This window comes from Canis lupus, chromosome 22 (assembly GCF_011100685.1).
Source record: "Canis lupus familiaris isolate Mischka breed German Shepherd chromosome 22, alternate assembly UU_Cfam_GSD_1.0, whole genome shotgun sequence".
NCBI classification, from domain to species: domain Eukaryota; kingdom Metazoa; phylum Chordata; class Mammalia; order Carnivora; family Canidae; genus Canis; species Canis lupus.
The window spans coordinates 60,629,689-60,651,685 of NC_049243.1; the positions used below are offsets into that span (position 1 = coordinate 60,629,689).

The 21,997-nt window shown below is 57.2% G+C and overlaps 1 protein-coding gene across 9 annotated transcripts in view; it reads left to right on the forward strand.

Moving 5' to 3' along the window:
- Nucleotides 1-21,997, forward strand: part of MCF2L (MCF.2 cell line derived transforming sequence like) — a 129,737-nt gene that overhangs the window by 31,609 nt on the left and 76,131 nt on the right. For 2 of the 9 annotated variants that reach the window (XM_038570092.1, XM_038570099.1), the window contains exon 1: nt 1,637-1,882. The exons of 4 other annotated variants lie outside the window; for them this stretch is intronic. In XM_038570092.1, the coding sequence (XP_038426020.1) occupies nt 1,804-1,882 (79 nt within the window). In that variant the 5' untranslated portion in view covers nt 1,637-1,803. Of the gene's footprint in view, nt 1-1,636; nt 2,054-14,595; nt 15,190-18,934; nt 19,126-21,997 lie in introns of those variants that run through there. 3 more of the 9 variants (XM_038570097.1, XM_038570089.1, XM_038570090.1) reach the window with 3 other exon arrangements.

Sequence of the window (21,997 nt, forward strand, 5' to 3'; positions counted from 1 at the left end):
GTGGCTTCGTGCCAATCACGGCAAGGTCGGAGGGCAAGGTCGGAGGGCCCGGCCAGCGCCAGCGTGCAGCGCGCTTCCCTCCCGCCCCTGCAACCCCAGGCGGGCAGCGCGGCTGAGGGAGCTGGCGTCCACCCCGGGCCCAAAGACCCACAGGACCCACGGGGATCCAGAGGCCTGGGGTGGCGGGCAGCATGCGGCGGCGTGGGGAGCGCGCTCTCGGCTGCTGTGGCCTCTGCACCTGCCCGAGGGCAGCCGGAGGTAAAGGGGGGGCGCGGCTCAGTGCCCCGTTGGTGGCTCCTCACCTCACCGTCTGTTTGCGCCCCCCACAGCTCCTCCTTCCTCTCCAGGGAAGGCAGAGACCCCGCTGCTAGGGACCGGGAGCAGGTTGTGCCTTTGCGCGGGGAGCACAGTTGGTACTGTGGGGGCCCCCAGCTGGCCGCGGGGATGCGCACGCAGGGCCCCCCCAGGTGACCGCGGGGATGTGCACGCAGGGCCCCCAGGTGGCCTCGGGGGGCGCGTACGCAGGGTCCCCAGGTGACCGCGGGGGTGCACACGCAGGGCCCCCAGGTGACCGCGGGGATGCGCACGCAGGGCCCCCAGGTGACCGCGGGGGCGCGCACGGAGGGCCCCCAGGTGACCGCGGGGATGTGCACGCAGGGCCCCCAGGTGACCGCGGGGATGAGCACGCAGGGCCCCCAGGTGACCGCGGGGGCGCGCACGCAGGGCCCCCAGGTGATCGCGGGGATGAGCACGCAGGGCCCCCAGGTGGCCGCGGGGGTGCACACGCAGGGCCCCCAGGTGACCGCGGCGGCGCACACGCAGGGCCCCCAGGTGACCGCGGGGATGCGCACGCAGGGCCTTCAGGTGACCGCGGGGGTGCACACGCAGGGCCCCCAGGTGACCGCGGGGATGCGCACGCAGGGCCCCCAGGTGGCCGCGGGGATGTGCACGCAGGGCCCCCAGGTGACCGCGGGGATGAGCACGCAGGGCCCCCAGGTGGCCTCGGGGGCGCGCACGCAGGGCCCCCAGGTGATCGCGGGGATGAGCACGCAGGGCCCCCAGGTGGCCGCGGGGGTGCACACGCAGGGCCCCCAGGTGGCCGCGGGGATGCGCACGCAGGGCCCCCAGGTGGCCGCGGCGGCGCACACGCAGGGCCCCCAGGTGACCGCGGGGATGCGCACGCAGGGCCTTCAGGTGACCGCGGGGGTGCACACGCAGGGCCCCCAGGTGGCCGCGGGGATGCGCACGCAGGGCCCCCAGGTGACCGCGGGGATGCGCACGCAGGGCCCCCAGGTGGCCGCGGGGGTGCACACGCAGGGCCCCCAGGTGGCCGCGGGGATGCGCACGCAGGGCCCCCAGGTGACCGCGGGGATGCGCACGCAGGGCCTCCAGGTGGCCGCGGGGGTGCACACGCAGGGCCCCCAGGTGGCCGCGGGGATGCGCACGCAGGGCCCCCAGGTGACCGCGGGGATGCGCACGCAGGGCCTCCAGGTGGCCGCGGGGGCGCACACGCAGGGCCCCCAGGTGGCCGCGGGGATGCGCACGCAGGGCCCCCAGGTGGCCGCGGGGGTGCACACGCAGGGCTCCCGGGTGGCTGCGGGGACACGCGAGGCTGGCGCGCTGCTTCCGCTTCCGCCCAGCAGCCCCCCTGCCGCAGGGCGCGCCCCCTTGGCGGGGCGCAGGAGCCAATCCCGGGAAGGGAGGCGCGGCCGTGCCCCCTCCCCACTCTCTCGACCCCACCCATAAAGCACCTTCTGCCGCGGAGGGAAGCTCGCTGCAGAGGGTCACTTGTTCTGTCAGAGGATGAGGTTCTGGCTGAGAAATGAAGAGATGGCTCTGGAAGCGATGGTGCAGAGGCTGACCGCGGTTTGCAAGCGCACTGGTAGGAGGAGCTGCCGGCGCGGGTCTTGTGTTCCTAAGCCTGACATCATGTGTTCGGTCGTGGGGAGTGCGACAGCCTCCGCGCCCTTCCCCATTAACGTGGAGGGGAAGCAGACATGAGGGGCACCTGGCGGGCCGCTGGCGGGGCTCCGCGGACGGTCGGCTGGGCTAGGTAACGTACCGCACCGGGCAGGTGCAGGTGCCGCGCGAGCCCGGGCGGGGCACCGGGGAACCCATCGGAGCCTGGGGCCTCCAGGGCCGGGTCGGTGTGGGGACGCTGGGGCTGTCACCAGCTGACTTCAAGGAGCTAAAATCTGGATCAGATATTTCTTCTCTTCCCCAAATATTAAATCCTAAGACAAATGCTTGAACATGGTGCGGGTAGGGGGGAGTAGCATCACTGGACGTTCATTTTCTGTCTCAGTTAAAGGATGACTTAAAATGAGTTTGAGGAGCAGTTTGAACGGATCCCTTTAGGTCTGAGAAAACGCTGAGCTGGCAGCGCCCTGCTATTGGCTTTCCAGGGGCCACCCCTGGGTTTCCATGCTGCACTGGGAAGGCAGGGCACCTGCACTCACTGGTTGTCCTTGAAATGAAGAGGAAATAGCCGTATGTCATTAAAAGTAAGTGGCCACCTTTTTGCCGGACGTTGCCGGATGTTAGTTGTACATCACTACCTCGTCGGCGTCTAAATGATACTTTCCTTGAGAGGTTAGATTCCGTGGCTGGGCTTAGGCGTGGTGTCCTTCCTCCCTCTCTCTCATCAGTGGGAGACCCCACGGGGCTTGGAGAGCAGAGCCATGGTTAAATCAGGGTCAACATCGTTGTGTGTGTGATGGTCTAACCAGATTTGGGGGGACATTCAGTGTTTAATGGTGATTTTTGTGATTAAAGCTACTGGATTTATTACATATGGGTCAAAAGAAAATAAAGCCATTGTATGCCATTTGCGTCTTATCCTCAGAAAGATAGCTCCCTTTTTCTGGAACTTGGGTGCGTTTTGCTCGGGTGTGGGGTATGGCCTGTGTTGTGGGGTGAAGTGCACGGTGGGTCACAGACTCACAGGAGCACCCCTACCCGCCCTGCAGGGGGAGCCGGAGGCTATGCCTACTCTTCAGGCCTCTACTCCAGCTTTGGAGTCAGAATGACGGAGCAGGAACCGTTCCAAGAGTGATGTCATTCCCTAGGTTTTAGGGATGGAGGTTTCTCTGTGAGCTCGGAAAGATGCATGTGCATTTAGAATTGTAAAAAGGCTTCTGCGAAGAGCAGGAAGGATGGCTGCTCCCTGAATCGTGCTGCGAGCCGAGGCTTCATGTTGACCAGGACAGCCTCGCTCTGAGCAGCAAGTCCCAAACGTGCGTCCTTTGTCACATCTGTGCTACCAACAGCTGCAGATTTCACCAAGTCTCTTTTAAATCCAGGTTAACAGACATCCGGCTTGATGAATACCTGGTATTGTTTAGTCGGGGGAGAGGCAGCACCCCTGCCTGTGTCCCATTAACACCATCAGCTCCCTCTGCGCATGTTCATTTTCCAGCAGGCTGTGTGCTGGCCCCACTGCGTGCAGGCTCTGGAACGTCGAGTGGGCTGTATCCTGCACCACTGATGCGGTGCCACCCACTGTCCGGGGGGCACACACACCTTCCCTTGCAGGGTCTGGAATGTAGGTCAGCGTCAACCAACTCACCAGCCAGGTCCAGACCCCACGGGCGTCCTTAGGAACTGCCCATCTGTGCCAGAGCCGCTCTTCCCTGGGGGTCACAGAGACGATCTGCCTCCAGGGTCACGGGTGGTTCGTGGCACATGTGGCAGGATGCAGGTCTGCATCTGGTGTAGTGACTTGGGGCTGGCGGCCCGACCCTGAGGACCAGGTCAGAGCTGAGGGCTTGCACTCAGGGACCTTCCAAAGGCTTCTCATCTGTTTCCTTCCACGGCTCCACCTGAACTGACAGGTGGGCCTCTTCGTCTGCTGGTCTGGACACTGCTGCCTTGCGCATCCTTCGGGCTGGTGCGTTGCTTCTCAGCGTCTGCATGTCAAGGAGGGTGGAGCTGTCATGTGGTCCTGAGCCTGGATCTGCTGACCAGGAGAACCGAAGTTTATGTGTCTGGAAACTGATCATTCATCACAAAGCCAGGAGCAGTTTCCAGTGGCAAAGCTCCTCTGCTGTGTGTGGTCTCCCTTTCCAGCATTTTCATTATTTTGTTTTTTTCTTTAGATTCCCAGTAATTGGTGAGAAAGTCAGAAACACTTGAGGTGATCGGTCTGTAGTTGGTTTAAACATGTGCTGGATTCAGAACACTGGTCCTCCAGCCAGGGCCTCTGAATCTGGAGGGAATCATCACAGACTCCTGTCCCCCACTACCCGCCCCAGGTTTCTGACTCAGGAAGTCGGGCAGAGCCTGAGAACCTGCACTTTCCGGGTCTCCAGTGATGGTGATGGCACTGGTCCACGAGTCAACCTTGGGGAATTATCTTAAAAATCTCATGCCACCTTCTCCACCCTTTCATCTTGAGCATGACCCTAGCTCTTGTCGTGGGTGGATAATGATGAAGGTGGATAGATGGATGGATGAGGGTGGACGGCCAGGTGGGCAGGTGGGCCAGACCAATGGACCGTCTTATGTATATTGTGCCTTTTGATCTGTATGGCCACTCGGAGGCTTAGCCATCATGCCCATCCTGCATACAAGACAGTAAAAATATAAGTTCTGTCCTATTTGAAAGGCTGAATGGCCCTCAGTGAGGACTGGCACGTTCATGTTGTGCATCAGAGCCTGCACGATGGGTCTGCCCCACACCTGTGGTCTTCAGTTCTTCCCCTAGTCAGTCCTGGGAGGAGGAACCCACCCCCCCTGGTAAGTCCTGGGAGGAGGACCCCACCCCCTGGTCAGTCCTGGCAGGAGGACCGCACCCCCTGGTCAGTCCTGGGAGGAGGACCCCGCACCCTGGTCAGTCCTGCAAGGAGGACTCTCCCCCTGGTTGGTCTTCTAGTAATTGCTCTCACAGGCCCAGTGACCATAATTGGATGCCTCACCTTGGGGAAGTTGCAATTTTTCTGGATTGCCTCAGAGAATATTGCTAGAGACAAGAAGAGCAAAGAGGTATGAGGGGGCAAATCAGCTCACTTCTCCTGGGCAGCTCAAGGGCTTAGGCCCTGCTTCTCCCTGCTTGAGTAGGAGTAGGACACTCTTAGAATTCACTTACCTCCTTCTTGTTAGGTGCGTGCTTTTTTATTTTCGATGTTCGCTTGGTGTGAATATATAAACAGACCGATGAGTCACACAACCATGTGCTCTTCTACGGAACTTAAGATCTGAAAAAATGATTTTTAAAAGATTGTTTTTTAGTGAAAAGAGTTGTGTTTACTACATAGGTATCAACACAGAGTTTTGTTTTGTTTTGTTTTTTTATCTCTTTAGTTATTACTCTTTTTCCCTAAATAGAAGACAAGCGTCTTATGTATATTGTGCCTTTTGATCTGTACGGCCACTCAGAGGCTTAGCCATCATGCCCATCCTGCAGGTGTGGAAACAGAGGGCCCAGTTAGGTCAGCAGCAGGACTGGACAGTGGCAGAGCTCATAATGGACAGTCCCTGTTCTGCGCATATACCTGAATATTCCTGTCATGCCAGAGAGTCTCCAGGTTGCATTAAGCTTATGGAAAGCTCCACAGAAGCAACGGAGGTGAGTGGTTTATGAAGGGGAAGTAAAAGTTGAAGACGCTGCCTACTGCCTGCTGCTGGCACCCAGCAGGTCTCAGCTGGCCAGCTTGTTTGTGAGCATGTGGCGTCCCCTACCCCTGCCACTGCCCCAGGGCCTCTCTGGAGGAGCCATCTGTTTGCTGCCCCCTTCTCCGTGGGTCAGAGCACCCCTCAGCTAGGAAAGAGCCTCCTCTCGCCTCTCCTCTGTAGCTGCCACCTGGTGGGGGGCAGAGGGCAAGGGGCCCGTCCCTGGGGCGGGCATCACATCTGGACTGTGTCACCAGAATACTTCTGGAAGACAGAACCGCGTGCTGCTGTCACCAAGAATCCACTGGGTGGAATGCTGAGGGATTGGTCCCTGACACTGTCCGATGGCCACATCTGTCCCTCATGACCTAGAGCCAGTGTGAATTGTCTGACCAGTCAGCCCATGACACGGCAGGGCAAGACCCCGCAGACCACAGAGAGGAGCTGTGCCCCGCACCTCCCCACCCAGCTTCTGTTTGCGCAAAGTTCTATAGACTTGGTGTCTGCTTGGGTTAATGTGTGAAAATAAGTAGTTAACCCAGAAATGCCAAACATACCCTATGAATTCTTTATGTAATATTTAGTTTGGGGAAGTGTCTTCTGCGTGTAATGTGGCTCTTTATATTTGCACTGTGGGGTCTGAAGCCCCTGGTGTGTGAGGTGGGGACAGCCCGGAGGCCAGGGGGCTGGGGCTGGGGGAGCGGGAGTAGAGGGTTCGGGCCCACACATCTGTCAGCCCCGGTGCAGTAAGGACCCACAGGTGAGCAGCTTCTCTCCCACAGTCTGCAGACTGGCGGTATGAGGCAGGGCTGAACTCTCCTGAGGCCTCTCCTACAGCGTGCAGATGGCCGTCTTCTCCGCGTGTCCTCACTCGGTCCACCCTCTGTGTAGCTGTGTCTGATCCTCTTATAAGGACCCGGGTCATACAGGAGTAGGGCCATCCTGGTGACCTCGTTTTGTCTTAGTTATGTCTTTAAAGTCCCCATCTCAGAACAGAGTCACATTCTGAGGTCCTGAGGCTGGACTTCAACACATGGAATGTGGGGCGAGGGACACCATTCAGCCCCTGACACCGGGTTGGATATGAAGTTGGGTCATGGCCCCAGCCTCAGCTCAGACTCTGGGAAATCAGAGCCTCTGAGACTTGTAGGCAGAGCTGTGGTTTTTTGTTTTGTTTTGTTTTTAATAAACTTATTTTTATTGGTGTTCAATTTGCCAACATATAGAATAACACCCAGTGCTCATCCATCAAGTGCCCCCCTCAGTGCCCGTCACCCAGTCACCCCCACCCCCCGCCCTCCTCCCTTTCTACCATAGTTCATTTCCCAGAGTTAAGAGTCTCTCATGTTCTGTCTCCCTTTCTGATATTTCCCACTCATTTTTTCTCCTTTCCTCTTTATTCCCCTTCACTATTTTTTATATTCCCCAAATGAATGAGACCATACAATGTTTGTCCTTCTCCGATTGACTTACTTCACTCAGCATAATACCCTCCAGTTCCATCCACGTCGAAGCAAATGGTGGGTATTTGTTGTTTCTAATGGCTGAGGAATATTCCATTGTATACATAGACCACATCTTCTTTATCCATTCATCTTTCGATGGACACCGAGGCTCCTTCCACAGTTTGGCTATTGTGGCCATTGCTGCTATAAACATCGGGGTGCAGGTGTCCTGGCGTTTCACTGCATCTGTATCTTTGGGGTAAATCCCCAGCAGTGCAATTGCTGGGTCGTAGGGCAGGTCTATTTTTAACTCTTTGAGGAGCCTCCACACAGTTTTCCAGAGTGGCTGCACCAGTTCACATCCCCACCAACAGTGCAAGAGGGTTCCCCTTTCTAGAGCTGTGGTTTTTAAGGCTCTTCTGGCTGCTTGTTGGGGAGGTGGAGTTGCTGTATGACCAGGAGGCCACTGCCTGGTCCAGGACAGATTGGACAGCCCCTGGGGCCTGTGTGGCAGGTGTGTAGGGGGCAGGCAGCATGGGCAGGGCATCCTGGATGTGTTCTGGAGATGGGGCTGACTGAGCTGGACACAGCAGTGGAAGGAAGAGCATGGTGAGGCCCACCTGCTGCCACCTGCACCATCTAGGCTGCGTGCAGCTCTTGAGCCATCAGTCCTCCCTGGGAAGGTGGTGTGTGGCTGAGACAGGCTCAGCGTGGCAGCAGGCTGGGAGCTAAGGGCCAGAGCAGCAAGAAGAAGCTTTGTTCCCAGGACATCCTTGGAGCACAGTGGCATGACACCCCCAATGTACCTGTCAAAGAAAGCAGTCCTTTCCGGGCACAAGGTGTGTGCATTTCTGCACAGAATATAGGGGCTTTTGGTGCCGTGGCCAGAGCATCTGGCAAAACTAAAGTCTGTCCAGCACAGTGTCTGCCAGATGCATTGGTGCCGTCCCCATGCCTGGGTGCTTCTCCGTGGTGATGAATCCTTAGTTCTTTTTCAGATCTGTCCTGAAGGGTGTGGAGGCCTTTGAGGAAGAATGCCACTCAGGCAGGTGGAAGGGGTGTTGGTGGGGATCTGTAATGGGCTGGGAGTGACTACGAGACGTGGGAACTGTTATTAACCATAAACAAGGCACATATGCAGGCGGTTCCTGTGGCTCTTGCAGCAGGGAGTCAGGAGTGGGTTTTAGAGATTCCGAAGAAAAACTCTGGGGCTGAAATCAGTGGGTTACTCTCCTTTAGGACTGCCCATTGGAGGAGGTGTTGCTGGTTCCCCGCAGTCTAGCCTGGATACTTGGGGTCTGGTCTCTGACGAGACATTGCCCAGACAGCTGTTGGAAATGCAGATGCTCGGGCCCATTGCGGCCAGGTGAGTGTGATGCCTGCACAGGTGCCGTGAGGGTGCCACAGTGCAGGTCAGTGGGCAGGTGGAAGTGGAGCACCTCACTCCATCAGTGGACTCCAGAGACAGAATCAGATGGAAAGCAAGGACCACCTTGCACCCCCACCCCACTCCCCCACCCCTGCCTGGAGCTCCTGCTCGCCCATCAGCTAATTCGGAGCCACTCCTGTGATCCTAGCCCACACCCCTGGGCGCACACTATCCCCATGCCCACTATGCTACCTGCCTTGTGGCGGTTCGCCACATCCATGGCTCACTGATGCCCTGTTTGACCTCTCGCCTGGGCCTGGTACTTACCTGTCTCCACATGTGCTCAAGTAGCAAGTGGTAGAAAGCACGTGTTGGTCTGAATTGAGGACCTGCAGCAGGAAAATGAAGCCCCCAAAGATGGGATATTTGTGAATACTTCCCTGATTTTCAAAAAGAACATGTGCGATCAAGAAACTATAAATTCGAGGGATTCCTGGATGGCTCAGCAGTTTAGCACCTGCCTTCAGCCCAGGGCATGATCCTGGAGACCCGGGATTGAGTCCCGTGTCAGGCTCCCTGCTTGGAGCCTGCTTCTCCCTCTGCCTGTGTCTCTGCCCCCCTCTCTCTGTGTCTCTCATGAACAAATAAATTTTTAAAAAATCTTAAAAAAAAAAAAAAAGAAACTATAAATTCGGGATGCCTGGGTGGCTCAGCGGTTGAGCGTCTGCCTTTGGCTCAGGGCGTGATCCCCGTCCTGGGATCGAGTCCCGCATCGGGCTCCCTGCGAGGAGCCTGCTTTGCTTCTCCCTCTGTCTGTGTCTCTGCCTCTCTCTGTGTGTCTCTCATGAATAAATAAAAAAAAAATCTTAAAAAAAAAAAAGAAACTATAAATTGGCTACCTTGACCTTCTAAGGAAGCAGAAATGGTTGAATAAATTGAGAGCATGCAGGAAGGTGGTCGTCTCCAGCAGCTAAGATACACTAAACTCAGAGCAAACTACGTCTGTGGAAGTCAAAGAAACGTCGGACTTTGGTGTCTGGAATTTGAAAAAGGCTTTCTTGGTGTCCTGTGCTGTCCTTGGTGGACAAAGAGAAGAGGCTGTGAGGATGGCATGGTGAGATTATTCAGATTCTTTGCCAACAAGTGTCCCTCCCACCACCTCTTCAGGGGGCGGGACACGGGTCTGTCTGCTTTGACTTGCATGTGGCTGTGGGACTGGCTCTGGCAGCTCCAATGCTCAGATGTGCTTGTAGTGGGCTGCCCTTTCTTGCTCCTGGTGACCCCGCGGGAGAACTGCCAGGGCAGCTGTTGCCCTCCAGCCTGGTTCTCGGTGAGGCATGTGGAGCAGAGTCAGCCCACCGCACTGTGAGCCGGGGGTAACGTGTCTGGGGCCCTTAATTGGGGGCAGGTTGTTATGCAGCATTGATGTGGCACCTACTGACTAATACAGACCCTGTGGTCTGAACAACCAGCCATCCAGTGGGTGACGCCATCATCTTCTCCTTTTTAAGATCAGTATTGAAATGTTTTCTTGATCATTGTTGGGAAGCAGGAGCCCAGCTGTGCCCTCCAGGCTTGCAGGCTCCTGCCGTTGGGCAGGGGTGGAGAGTCCTCGTGGTCTCCGGGTGATAGTGTAGAGAGCCATGAATCAATGAGTAGAAATTACAGGAGGCAGATTTCGACCAAGAGGAACCATTTCTCCTAAGGACTCAAAGACCAGCTCCCCGTGAGTGTAAGTGTGGGCCCAGGCTGTGGAGTGGATGGGTAAGTGCCTTGGAGGGGTGGGCTGGGGACCTGCGGAGGCCCCGGCAGTGCTCAGATTCGTGATTTTCACATTGCTTCCCCTGCTCAAAATGTCTTGTAAATGTGTCAGTGTTGTCTATGTTCAGTGGATGTAGCTACAACCAGTGACGTTCAGCTGTTTGGAGAGACTACACGTCTCTGGTTGAAGAGGGCGTCTGGAAGACCCTGACTACACACCCACATGTGAGGGGACCCGGAAGACAATTCCAAAGGATGCTTTGCACATCTGTAAGAGGGCAACCTTGTATTTACAGGAAGCAGTGACATTCACGTTTCTGTGTTTGTCTGTGAATGATCCCTTTGTGTAAGCAAAGCAGACAACAAAACGAAGCCGGCTCCCTGGTGTGTTTGGGTTGGAGGTACTGGATCCCGACACTCAACACGCTTCTTGTCATCAGGCACATGTCTCCAGGTGACACACACATTGCTGCTGCCCACTCCCCCACCCCACCCCCGTCTCCTGGGACCAGTTCCCGAGCCAGCCAGCCCCTGTGTGGCATTTCATGATGTTGCTCTGCATATAGTTTGCTAACTGCTTCATGGAGCAGCTCCCTCCCCGGCTGTGTCAGGGGTCCCCTAAGAGTAATGGCACGTTCCAGGCTCTGGGGAACCTCCCCTGCAGGCCCCATAGTGCTGAGCCTGTGGATGCCACTCAGGGTGGCTGCAGGAGTGCTGCTGCTGCTGCTGCTGGGAAGGCTGGCCTCCTGGGGCACAGCGGGGGGATTTGTGTGTTCATAGTAGCTCGTCCGGCAGGTGCTTTGTCCCAACATCAGTCCCCAGAGACACAGAGACATGAGTGGCGGTCACACCTGTCAGCATACTGTCCAGAAAATTTTAAGTTGTAAATTTGAAAACCCATAGAGCCAATTCTTTCTGAATGTTAGAGATAAGTGACTTTTGTGTGTAAAAGTTTGGCTTTGAGCAAATATTCTGGCTTTTTGTCATTTCATTGTTCGTAGCATCGAGAAGTCAGTCCAGTCCCTGAAGAATGGAACCCGATTTCTTATCTTTGCAGAAGGAAGGACTAGTGTTTAGTCCGATTGGTGACAGTTTTAGCAGGACTTTAAATGAGCTGGTGAGCCAGTGCCCCACGTATGACTTCAGCTCTGTTAAGATACTTTATCTTTAAAGACAGTTTTTTAAAATTTTTTGATGTCTGAATCGTTAAGAAGGGAGAACATGTCATTTGATGTTTAAACGGTAACAAAACTCAGAAAGTTGTTGAATAGACAGATACTAGGTCTCCTAGGCTTATCAGTTGTATAATTTTATGCCTCCTTCAGTTCTCAAAGGGCTAAAATTTGTTTTCTCTCCTGAGACCGAGTCCTCAGTGTTAGCAGGATCCCTTGTTCATGCAGACACACCCATGCACTGGCTGGCCTCACGTGTCGGGAGCATGTGCTCTGTGCTGGCTGTGCCAGGAGCTCACACACATCCACCTAGAGGAGTGGGACCCCAAGGTCTCCCCTGATCTTCTTCTCTGTGAATAGTCTCCAGCATAGACCCTGGCTTAACCTGACAAGTGTCAGAACTTCACATGGAAGGTACCTATTTCATGAGCTGCACGATATTCCCAGCATAGGGAAAATGCTGATTTAAGATCACCACAAGCACCACTCCGTCACCATGTCCCCTGTTGTGTGTTTTAGCTGGTTTCTAAATTCATATGACATGGGCACAGTCTAGATTTTGTGATGATTGGTCTGGTGGGACGTGTCCTCATTTTCAAGCGTGAGCAGCTCCAGATGCACTCCTGGGGTGCAGAGGCCTCGGCAGGTCAGACCTGTAGTGTGCTTTATGGGCTATCTTCATTGTCCAGCTCTCAGAGCTTCCTGTCTTTGTCATTGGAAGGGACAGAAAGCCCCTGTTAAATAGTGAACAATTCGTGGCGACGGGCCACGGGGCTCTGTTGGGAATCGCCGTCCGGTGGGGCTGCCAGCGGAGGCCAGGAGGCGGGGCCGGGACTCGGTGCTGAGCAGGAGGGAGGGCCTGTTGGGTGTGTGGATGCCGGTGAACCTCAGTGCTGGCCTCACCGTGAAGAGCACGTCTGCAGCAAGGAGAGGAACCGTCTGCCAGAGAGACCCAGGAAGAGCACAGGCATTGAGAAGGCAGAGCACAGAGGGGGGCGGTGTGCTCTGCGGCCCTGGCTCTCAGGGACCTTGTGGAATCCACCCACCAAAATGGGCATACCAGGCGCTGGTTCCTATACTCTGTCTTCAAAAGAAAAAGAGAGGGCAGCCCTGGTGGCGCAGCGGTTTGGCACCGCCTGCAGCCTGGGGTGTGATCCTGGAGACCTGGGATCGAGTCCCACATCAGGCTCCCTGCGTGGAGTCTGCTTCTCCCTCTCCCTCTGTGTCCATGAATAAATAAATAAAATCTTAAAAAAAAAAAAAAAAGAAAAGAAAAAGAGAGAAGAGCCTTTTATGCCCAAGTCCTAAGGCCTGGCTGCAGCTTCATGCAGCAGTAAGCCAGGTGTCTGCCCCCAAGGGCTGATTTTCCAAACACTCAGCATCTCATTTAAGACCTAAGCTAAAAAAAAAATTAAAATTAAAAAAAAAAAAAAAGACCTAAGCTAAAGAACTCCCTGCTGCCCTGACATGATTAATGTAAGACTCTTACTGCCAAAAGCCATGCCAGTTATTGATACAAATCTCTTGACGGTGGCTGGAGGTCCTGTTGAGTAAAATCTACTCTTGGGGTCCCCAGAGAATCAGTCTGGTTCTCACATGCCAGCCGGCACCACCAGCCTGCCCCGGCTGCGCTCAGCACACCTGGTGGGCCAGCATCCTGGGCGGGCATCCTGGCTGGCTTGTGTTTGGGACCCGAGGAGCTTTGGGAAGGAAATGCCCACGGAAGGCTGAGAAAACCCATGGTTTCCAGACGTCGGCCAAACCCAAAGGCTGTGAACCGACAAAGCAGAGAGACCAGGAGATTGTGAGCAGATTCGTGTCTCAGAACTGAATTTTGGAAAAGGTTTTAATTAGTAGCATGTTTAAGACAGACGTGGATAAGGAGCACCTGGGCCGCCTGCATGTTTGCGCAGCCGCGTCTGACCTGTAGCTGCTCAGTGAGCAGCCTGACGTTCCCTGTTCTCCTGATCTGTGCGCACCTTCATGTTTACATGGGGAAGGGAAAGACCCGGGGAGAAATTCGGTGCCAGGCTCAGGACAACACATGATGGGTGGCTCGTCACAGTTACTAACCACTAGTGGCGGCAGCTCCTGGAGACACAGAGCCACTGTGTCTCCACATGTCCTTCCTGAGGTGCGGTGGGCTGCACAAGCTGAGGGCTCCGGTCGCTGGTCACAGGAAGAGGGCTTATGTCCTGGACGTGCCACATCAAACGCACCATCTGTTTCCTTCTGAATGTGTGCCGGTTTGGCCTCTGCTTGGAAGCCAGCATGAAGGGGCAGAGATGGACAGCACGGCTGCCCAAGCTTCAGCCTGGTCATGGTTTTCTCTTGCTTCTGGTGAAGGACCCCAGCTCCGTTTACTCCTTGTTGCTTCTCATGGACGCAGCCCCAGCAGCCAGCTTTACTTCTTGCATCCCCAAGGACTCAGACCTGGGCCTGGGGCAGGTGACAGCCCAGGTGGGTGTGGAGGCAAATAGTACCAGCCCCTGCTCGGTGCTCTTGGCACCTTTCCTGCTCAGAGGAAAGGTCCCCTTGGCCCCACTTTGTCCAGCTCCAGCAGAAGGACTTGTGTTTGGCGGGGTCGCCCTAGCCCATAAACGCTCATGGGAGGAAAGTGGGTGCCAAGGGACCAGAATGAAATGAATGCATTATCTAGCTGCAGACCAGCTGTACCTGCTCTAAGAGTGTTGGCTGATAAAGGCGTGCCCGTGGCGCAAGGGGTAAGCCTGGCCTTTCAGACAGACTGGAGTGCCGACCCTCCACAGTTTCTGTCCTGTGACCTTGAGCATACGATAAGCTCACTCGGGCCCTCGGAGCATCCGCTGTGCGGCACTGCACACACTGCCCGGCAGGTTAGCTGTGAGGATCGCGGGCATGCCGGATGCAAGGCCCCCACAGAAGGACGCCCTGGGCAGTGCTAGGCACTCACCCCCACAGGCAGACGCGGTGTGGGCACCAGGGTCTGGGGCCATTGGGCCAGGGGCACTTTCGGCATCACAGGGAAGTAGCACTTGCCAAGCCAAGCAGTGTTACCATTTCCTTCCCCCACGCCGAGCTGGACAGCAGGCGGGTCACAGGCAGAGGAATTTACCGGTTTATTTCAAGAAGGCCCAGGGCCTCTTCCCCCCTCCCTTCCTCCCGCCTTCTAGTTGTTTGTTTGAACTTGAGACTTCCTGAGCTTGGAAGGTGTTTTTGGCTCAGGCAGTTGGAGCAGGTCCCTGACACCGGGAGCCCCAGCCAGCACAAGCCCCTTTCCAGTGAAGGAAACGCCCAAGATCTGCAAATAGACCACCGTGCACCCGGCCCTGACCCTGTAGTCTTTCTCCGGCACCACGGGTGTGGGGACAGGAGGGGAGCAGCAGCAGCTTCTGCAGGCACGCCCTCGTGTGCAGGTGGTTCTGGGCCACCCCAGTGACCATCTGTGCCCATGGTCACTGCAGCGCAAGGCCAGGGACTCTGGGAGCTGGTTGGCCGCTCTGTTGTTCTTCCTCACGACTCGGTAAACCCAAGGTCACTGGAGGTCGTGTGCCCAGCTCAGTGCGTGGCACCTGGTACAGCGCCCTCCCCAACACCGCCGGCGCCCACCTATTGCTGACTGGCCCCGTGGAGACCTGCAGGGCAGTGGGAACCGCGGGGCTCCGACACGGGGTCACATTCCGCCCTTGCAGGAGCCCATCTGCACACTCAACGCCGTTGCTGCCACGCGTGTCCCTAGAAGACAACAGGATGGCCGAGAGGGGAGCATCCCGGGGGACTCTCAGGGGCCTCCTGCGTCGGCTTCCGCCACGGCCCCTGAGGTGCTGGGGGGCCTCGACGCACCCACAGCCAGGTGAGGCGGGGTGGGGGTGCTGCCTGGGGTGTGGGACCAGGTGCCAGGGGTCCCTTCCATGGGTGGGCACCTCCGTGTGTTACCTAAATGCGTGCCCCTTGCAAGACTTTGGAGAAAGGTTAGATGCAGCATGCCAGGGCATCTTGCTGAAGCCAATGAGGGTCTAGCTTTACTTGGTTTACTTTGTCCTCTGCTTCTGAGGACCTGGGCTCGTGAGTCCTTGCTCTGGCCATGGTGACAGCGAGCAGACATGAGCAGACGTGCATGAGGGGGCTGGTGCGCAGTGCCCTGGTAACCCCAGGGGCATCCTGCCCCAGTTCCTGGCCCTGGGCAGCCTCCCGCCCTCCCTGTTCTGCAGCTGGACAGGGACGGGTCCCCTGACAGGAGCACAAGCTGCTCCCCAAGTGAGCTTCCTCCTGAGGAAGGAGGGGGATTCTCATGGGCCTCAAAGTTGTGATTTATGGATTGATTTCCTCTGGAGCCTGTCCCTTTTCCCAGGAGAACCGCCCTCCTCAGGGATCTGGAGACCTGAAGTTTGCTGTTGACCTGAGGGCAGCAGCTGGCTCTGCAACCTCGGGCACCCCTTTGAGGGGTCAGGGCAGACTCTGTTCCCCTGATGTCTGTAAGGTGAAAGACATCAGAAGTGGCAAAGCGAGTACAGAGCCTCCCCCTGCTTTGGGGGCCACAGCCCCTCCCTGTTGGGGAAGTGGAGCCTGGCGCTGGCCACGCCAGTAGCATCCCCAGAGGGCCGAAAAAGCCTGTGCTTAAACCTGGAGGGCTGAGCCTGTGGCCTGGTGTGGCTGACGGCCCCTGGATAGGTGGACCGCCTCCCTCGGTGTCCCTTTGGGGGAGGACAGAGCCGGCTCCTGGACAGCCTGACTGCTTCTGAGTCTTGGTGGTTGTTCTGCACGTACCTGCATCCAGGCACATGCTCAAGGTTAAAATCACCAGGCTTCCTCCTTCTTATGGACGCAGCCAACTCTGCAAAGTGCGTGGGGCCATCATGATGGATCCTGCCACAGCCCCATGCTCACAGGGGGCGTGGATCCTCCATGTGTGCCCTCCCAGCCTCCTCCCCAGTGCTGTCTGGAGGTCATGGGTCACGCGTGGGGATTCCCTGGTTGTCTGAGCAGACTCCCCCCTCCCTGGCCTTGTCTCCATTATGTGAGGACACCCAACTGTGAAGGACTAGATTGTCATCCTGGCACCTGGGGCCTGAGCCGGTCCCCACACATCAGCCATGGATCCTGGGGTCCAGGGCTGTCTTCTCGTGAAGGGGGGCTGCGGACGGGACAAGCTTTTCCTGTCCTCCTTAGTGCTCATTAGACACCGCTGAGGCTGTGAGTGCTACTAATGAAACCAGGGTGGACAGTGGGCAGTTAGGGGCTAAGGGACACATGAGGCCTGGGTCAGCAGGGCTCCCTGATCTGCCCCCGGCCTCCCTCACTGTCCAGCCCCCTGCCTCCCTCACCATCCGGCCTGGCATCTCCCAGCTAAGTCTCCTTGACCCGCAGGTGTGGCCACCGGGCCCCTGGGCACCTGCTGGCTAATTTCTGGCTCCCAGAGAAGCAGTCTTGTCTTGGCTTTCCTTCCTCCCGGCACATTTGACCCCCACCTGTCTGGATACGAGGGTCAGGCTAGCATCTGCGTCCCCGTGCACAGACCTTGCATCCAGCTGCCTTCCGTGGCTCGATCTCTGAAGGAAGCATCCTCAGGTGGGAAGTGACCAATAGCCAGGCTTCCTGGTGTAGGAGAGGGCATGCACACAGTGCAGTGGCAAGATGATGGTTGTCTGATACCCAGAGACAGGTGTGATGTCAGTCAGCGGCCATGAGGGCAACCTCTGGAACGTCGCCTCCTCGCTGTCCTGCCTGAGCTCACGGGGAGGGCCGTCCACTCTGTGCTCTTCTACCTGGGCACATTTCAGACTGAGTTTCACCAAGCCAAGAAAACAGATTGTTTTTCTTAGAATTGAGAACTTCTCTTTATGGAAACATGTTTCTGGTTGGCATGGAGAATTTTAAACAGAACCAGAACAACGTGAAAGAAGCAAATAAATACGTTCGATGCACTTGGGTGAATCGATCACTGCTAAGTAATCACAGAACTTCCCTTTGAGCTTCCTGGTCGCTAATGCAAAAAGGGAAAAAACGTTTGACCACAAGGTCACAAGCAAAAATAACTCCTGGAGAGAAATCTAGAGGAAACCAGTCACTTAGCTGATCACGCTGGAAACAATGGTGACGTCTTCACAACATTTCCTTTCTTTTGGAAAGTCAGTGCCCCTAACAATGTTGAAACATCACTGTAGACTGTGAGGAGGCCCTTTCCAGAGTAGGCCAGGACAGCCCTGGGTCCCTCCCCGTTCCCGAGGGCTGAGTGCTGTGGTCGGGCTGAGATCCTGGCCTAGACCGTCTCTGTTGCTGAGACGGGCTGCCCGCCGCACCTCCCGGGACTGGACGACATGTGGCCGGGTCACAGGCTGGGTGGCCCTGTCCCCTGTGAGTGGAGGGGGCAGAGGCCACAGGGACAGGCCCACGAGTATGGGGGCTGTGGGCGCTGACACTTGGCCACCGGATCCGCTGGGTCTTGGCCATGAGGCTTTCAGAAAAGCCTGATTTGCAATCCTGGCTTTCAGCTTTTGAGGAGCTTCAGAAGCAGAGGCCCGCTTTCTCTCTGACCTTCTAGAATTTGGTGAGATCTGCTAAGCCCTGCAGAGCTGAGGAGAGTTTGCTGCTTTATCTAAAGGGTGTTCTTGCAGAGGAAATACTTGTGCTGAGTTGCTTCCCGGCTCTGGTCCCACTTGTTGGTAAGGAGAGGTTCCATGCTCTGGAGAAATCTGGCGATTTTTATATCCTTATTTTCATCATTTTAAATATCAGACAACTTGGTTGAAGTTGCTCCTTCTGACCTCCCACTCTGCACCCGGCCTGCAGGGGGACAGCTTGGCTCAGACCTGGGGATGGGTGTGGCACTGGGGTACCTGGGTCTCTGTGGGGTCTTGGTCCCAGGCACCCATGGTCTAGGCAGCAGTGTGTAGCAGGGAGCCTCACGGGGCACCTGCTGGCCGGGGTGTTAGATGCAGTCCACTGCCTTGGTCCCTGAGTAGGGACTGGGGGTACCCTCCTCCTGACCCTAGGGAGCCCAGGCCATGGGGTGGGCAGGGCAAGGCCAGCGGCACTGGGCAGGAGGCAGCTCAAGCCTTCGCCAGGCTCCAAGAGAACATCTCCAGGTGGGGTTCAGGCGTCACACCCCAGATGTGTTAGGGACCCACAGACGGTGAAAGCTGGACAGCATGGGAGGGGCATAAGAACAGGTACCCGTGGCCCCACTCTGTTGACCTTCCTCTCAGCAAACACAGCCTCCGCCCCGTCCCCAAACAGTCCCCTGTGTCCAGATCGCTGGACCTTCTCAAATGGAAGAGGGTGGTGACGAGCAGTTGCCGTGGACATGTTGTCCAATTCAAGGCCCCCGGCGTGTGTGCATCTCCCCGCGGGCAATGTGGGGCCTGCATGGCAGCTCGGGGGAGTCATGGCAGCCAAGACGTCCCTTATCCCTAAACCACGGCCAAGACGAGCCCGGACGTTGCTTTCTAGCTGGCCGGCTGGCCAGGGCGCCTGTGTACACAGACAGGGTGGAGTGAGCAGATGTTGCCGGCCTGCAGGAGGGTAATCGCCTTTCAGGGCTTTGTCTCAGCTCAGGGGTGAAACGGAAGTAGAAAGTCAGCTGGTCCTTCACACGGATTTAGGGAGCAAAGTTCAGTGGGAGAGGCTCACAGGCAGCACAGAGGGTAGGGGCACCGGGTGCAGGGGCGAACGTCTAGCTGGTGCTCTGGGGCCATGGGGGACAGGCACGCAGCCCGAATCTCCGTGGCCGAGATGAAATGCTATTACATCTATAGTGAGTGGTGCTCCTGGCTGCTGTCTGTCGCTGACGGTGAGTCCCCGGGTCCCCAGGCCACGTCCTGGGGTCACTCACAGGGCTGCGGGCTGCGCTGGCTGTGGTTGGATGTGGGAGCCCTGCCACCTGCAGACAGGAGGCCGTCCTGGTGAGTCACCAGGGACCAGCATGCCTTGGACAGAGGAATAGCCCAGGGAATAGGTGTGAGCAGTAGATGAGCCTTCATCCAAACTCACTATTAGATGACTGAGTCCCGCCATCAGCCACCAAAGGCCAAGGACTTCCCTGTGGCTAGTGTGGGTCCGCTCCATGGCTGGCACGAGACAGACAGCAGGGAGCTGGGCCAGCACCCAGCCCATCGGGGCTGAGCTGACCTCGTTCGTGCTCAATGTGCAAAGGTCCACGCGTAAAGTGCAAAACAGAACAAAAGCCACTGCTACTTAGGATCGGTGATCCGCTTGACCAAGTGACAGGCGGGTAGCTTCCTGGACAGTCGGCGGCACTGTAGAGTAGGTGTGGTTTGCTGATATAGTTGCTCTCCAGGGTCCCACAGAGCCCAGCAAATTCCTAGAGCCCCCATGGAGGGCCGTGGGCTAAGCAGGTTTCCTGTCCAAAGACCAGCTCCTCCAGTCCCCCTGAAGGTCACGAAATCTGCTGCAGCATGGTGAGGGACACTGCTCTGTACTGGCTGGCTGTCTCCCTGACAGTGATGCGAGGCCTCAGAGGTCTCTGTGGGCCGGCTGGGGGGTCACGGCCTCATGAGGACGGGCCCTTCATGGGGCCCCAAGGGCTGAGGGCTCATCGTTGATGGAGAGCTTCGTGATCGTTAGAGCTGTGCCTCCGTGTCTCACCTGAGCCCATTTTACAGACGGGGAGGGCCGGGTTATAGTCATCAGAAATGTCGCTTGTCTCGGGGACTATCGGGAGTGGGGCGCGGGCCAGCAACGTGAACGGGCCTTGGGTTTGCTGCCAGGCCCACACTTAGCCCAGTTGCTCCTGTTTCTGTGACAGTGGTGATGGGCACCAAGCAGGAGGGTGAAGGAAGGTGATGGGCAGGGCAGTGGACCCCCCAAGGGCCTCTAAGAGGTCTAGCAGCCTGGACTCTGCTGACCTGTGCATGACCATCACGTGCCTCTCCCTGCAGAGAGACTGAGGCTGAGTGAGGGTGGCGCGTCCACGGGGCTATGGGCCAAAGTCAGTGATTGGCCAGGCCCACGGCAGACAAAACAGCCCTCAGCATGGGGACAGAGTGCCCCTTGCTTCCTATCTGGTCCCCAAAGCAGCTCCACACTGGCCTGGCCACATCCCCCACGAGCCTCCTGGGCTCCTCCTAGGGACAGAGAGTCTCCGAGAATGGGAGCTGCCTGTGTGCAGCCAGCGTCCCCATTTCGCTTGTGCCAAGAAAGTAAACCACAGGGCTGTGCAGGCCTTCCCCACGGCTCGGCTTGGGACCCGCAGCCTAGCACTCACGCCCCCGGTGGTCACTGGGGCAGAATGGCCCCTGGAGTCTCCTCGCCTCCCGTGTGATGGGAAGATGCTCAGGGCCCAGACATAGTGCGTGTGGCTCTTTTCCCCAGAGGAGGGCGGTCGGCACGGGGCTGCCCCTGGAGGGGCGCTCACGGCCGGGTGGGGGCACAGGGTCTCTGGAGATAGCGTGTCCCCACCGCCCCCACCACACCTTCCGGAAGCTCCTGTGTCCAAATGTTGGCCCCTTCCGTGCTGTGAGGTGGACACTGCCACCCGCAGCAGTTTTGTTTTATTCCTAGTCCTTTCCTCCTTCATTTTTCTCTCAGTGTCCATAGTCCACACCTGCTGCCTCCGGACGGCGGCTTCTGTGCCTGAGAGTGATGGCCTCGAGGCATGGAGGCCACAGCCCCTGTGTTTCTTCACACTCCGCTCAGAGCTCTTGCCTGGAAATTGGAGTGGAGAGTCAGGGTGACAGGACAGGGGGTTGCCCTCCTGAGCCCCAGGGACCTGCACTCTGACCCAGCGATGAGGCCTGGGAACATAGCTGAGGGGCATCTGTGCAGCAGGTGGGAGCCCAGGCCTGACCTGAGTGTCACCCACGGGTGTCACCAGGTAGGAGTGCTGTGAGAGCCGGCCCTTTCCAGGGATGTACTCGCTCTGAGGACACAGACACATGAGCATGTCTGAGCTTGGACAAGATCCCCCAGTGAGCCTTGGTGATGATGTGTCACCATCATCCTGAAGCTGTGGTGGGAGGGGGACATATCCCAACAGCAACCGAGCCAGTCACGGTGGCGCACTGTGCTCTCGGGTGTGGCTGCTCCTGCCAGGGTGCTGGGCACTTTATGCTCTCCTGCATGCCTGCTTTCCTAACATGATGGGCAGAATGGTCAAGTTAGTCTCCAGCAGGTGTGTGTAAGCCCTCCCCGTGTGGCTGTGCATGGTGGGGCCCACTGATGCTCCCCTGGCCCCAGAGACCCTGCAGGGCTTTCTGCATCGAGCAGGGGATCCAGCTTGACATCTGGAGCCTCCCTTACCTCATAGGCTCCGTGTGAGCTGCAGGGGGACTCATTGTTGGGTGACATTGTCCTGGGGCACATCAGTCTGTGCGTGGTTGGGATCTGCAGATGGCCCCATCCATTGTGGTAGCAGCACGAGTGACTCAGCTCCTCCTTGTCACCATCCTGTGTTGAAATACCCAGATGGTTTTGACACCACGTTGGCAACACGAGTGTAAATCATCACCCCAAATCCTGCCACATCTGGAGGCCTGAGGCAGGGAGACAGCTTTTCCTGCATCTCTAGGGAAGGCAAGTTCTTCACACACGGAGTGTAAACAGCGTGCAAGAAAACCGACACAGACACTCATCCTGCATGTGGGGCCAGAAAGTCGAGGCGGAAGCCATGGGCGATGCCACCCACTTGCAGTGCTGCTCAGGAT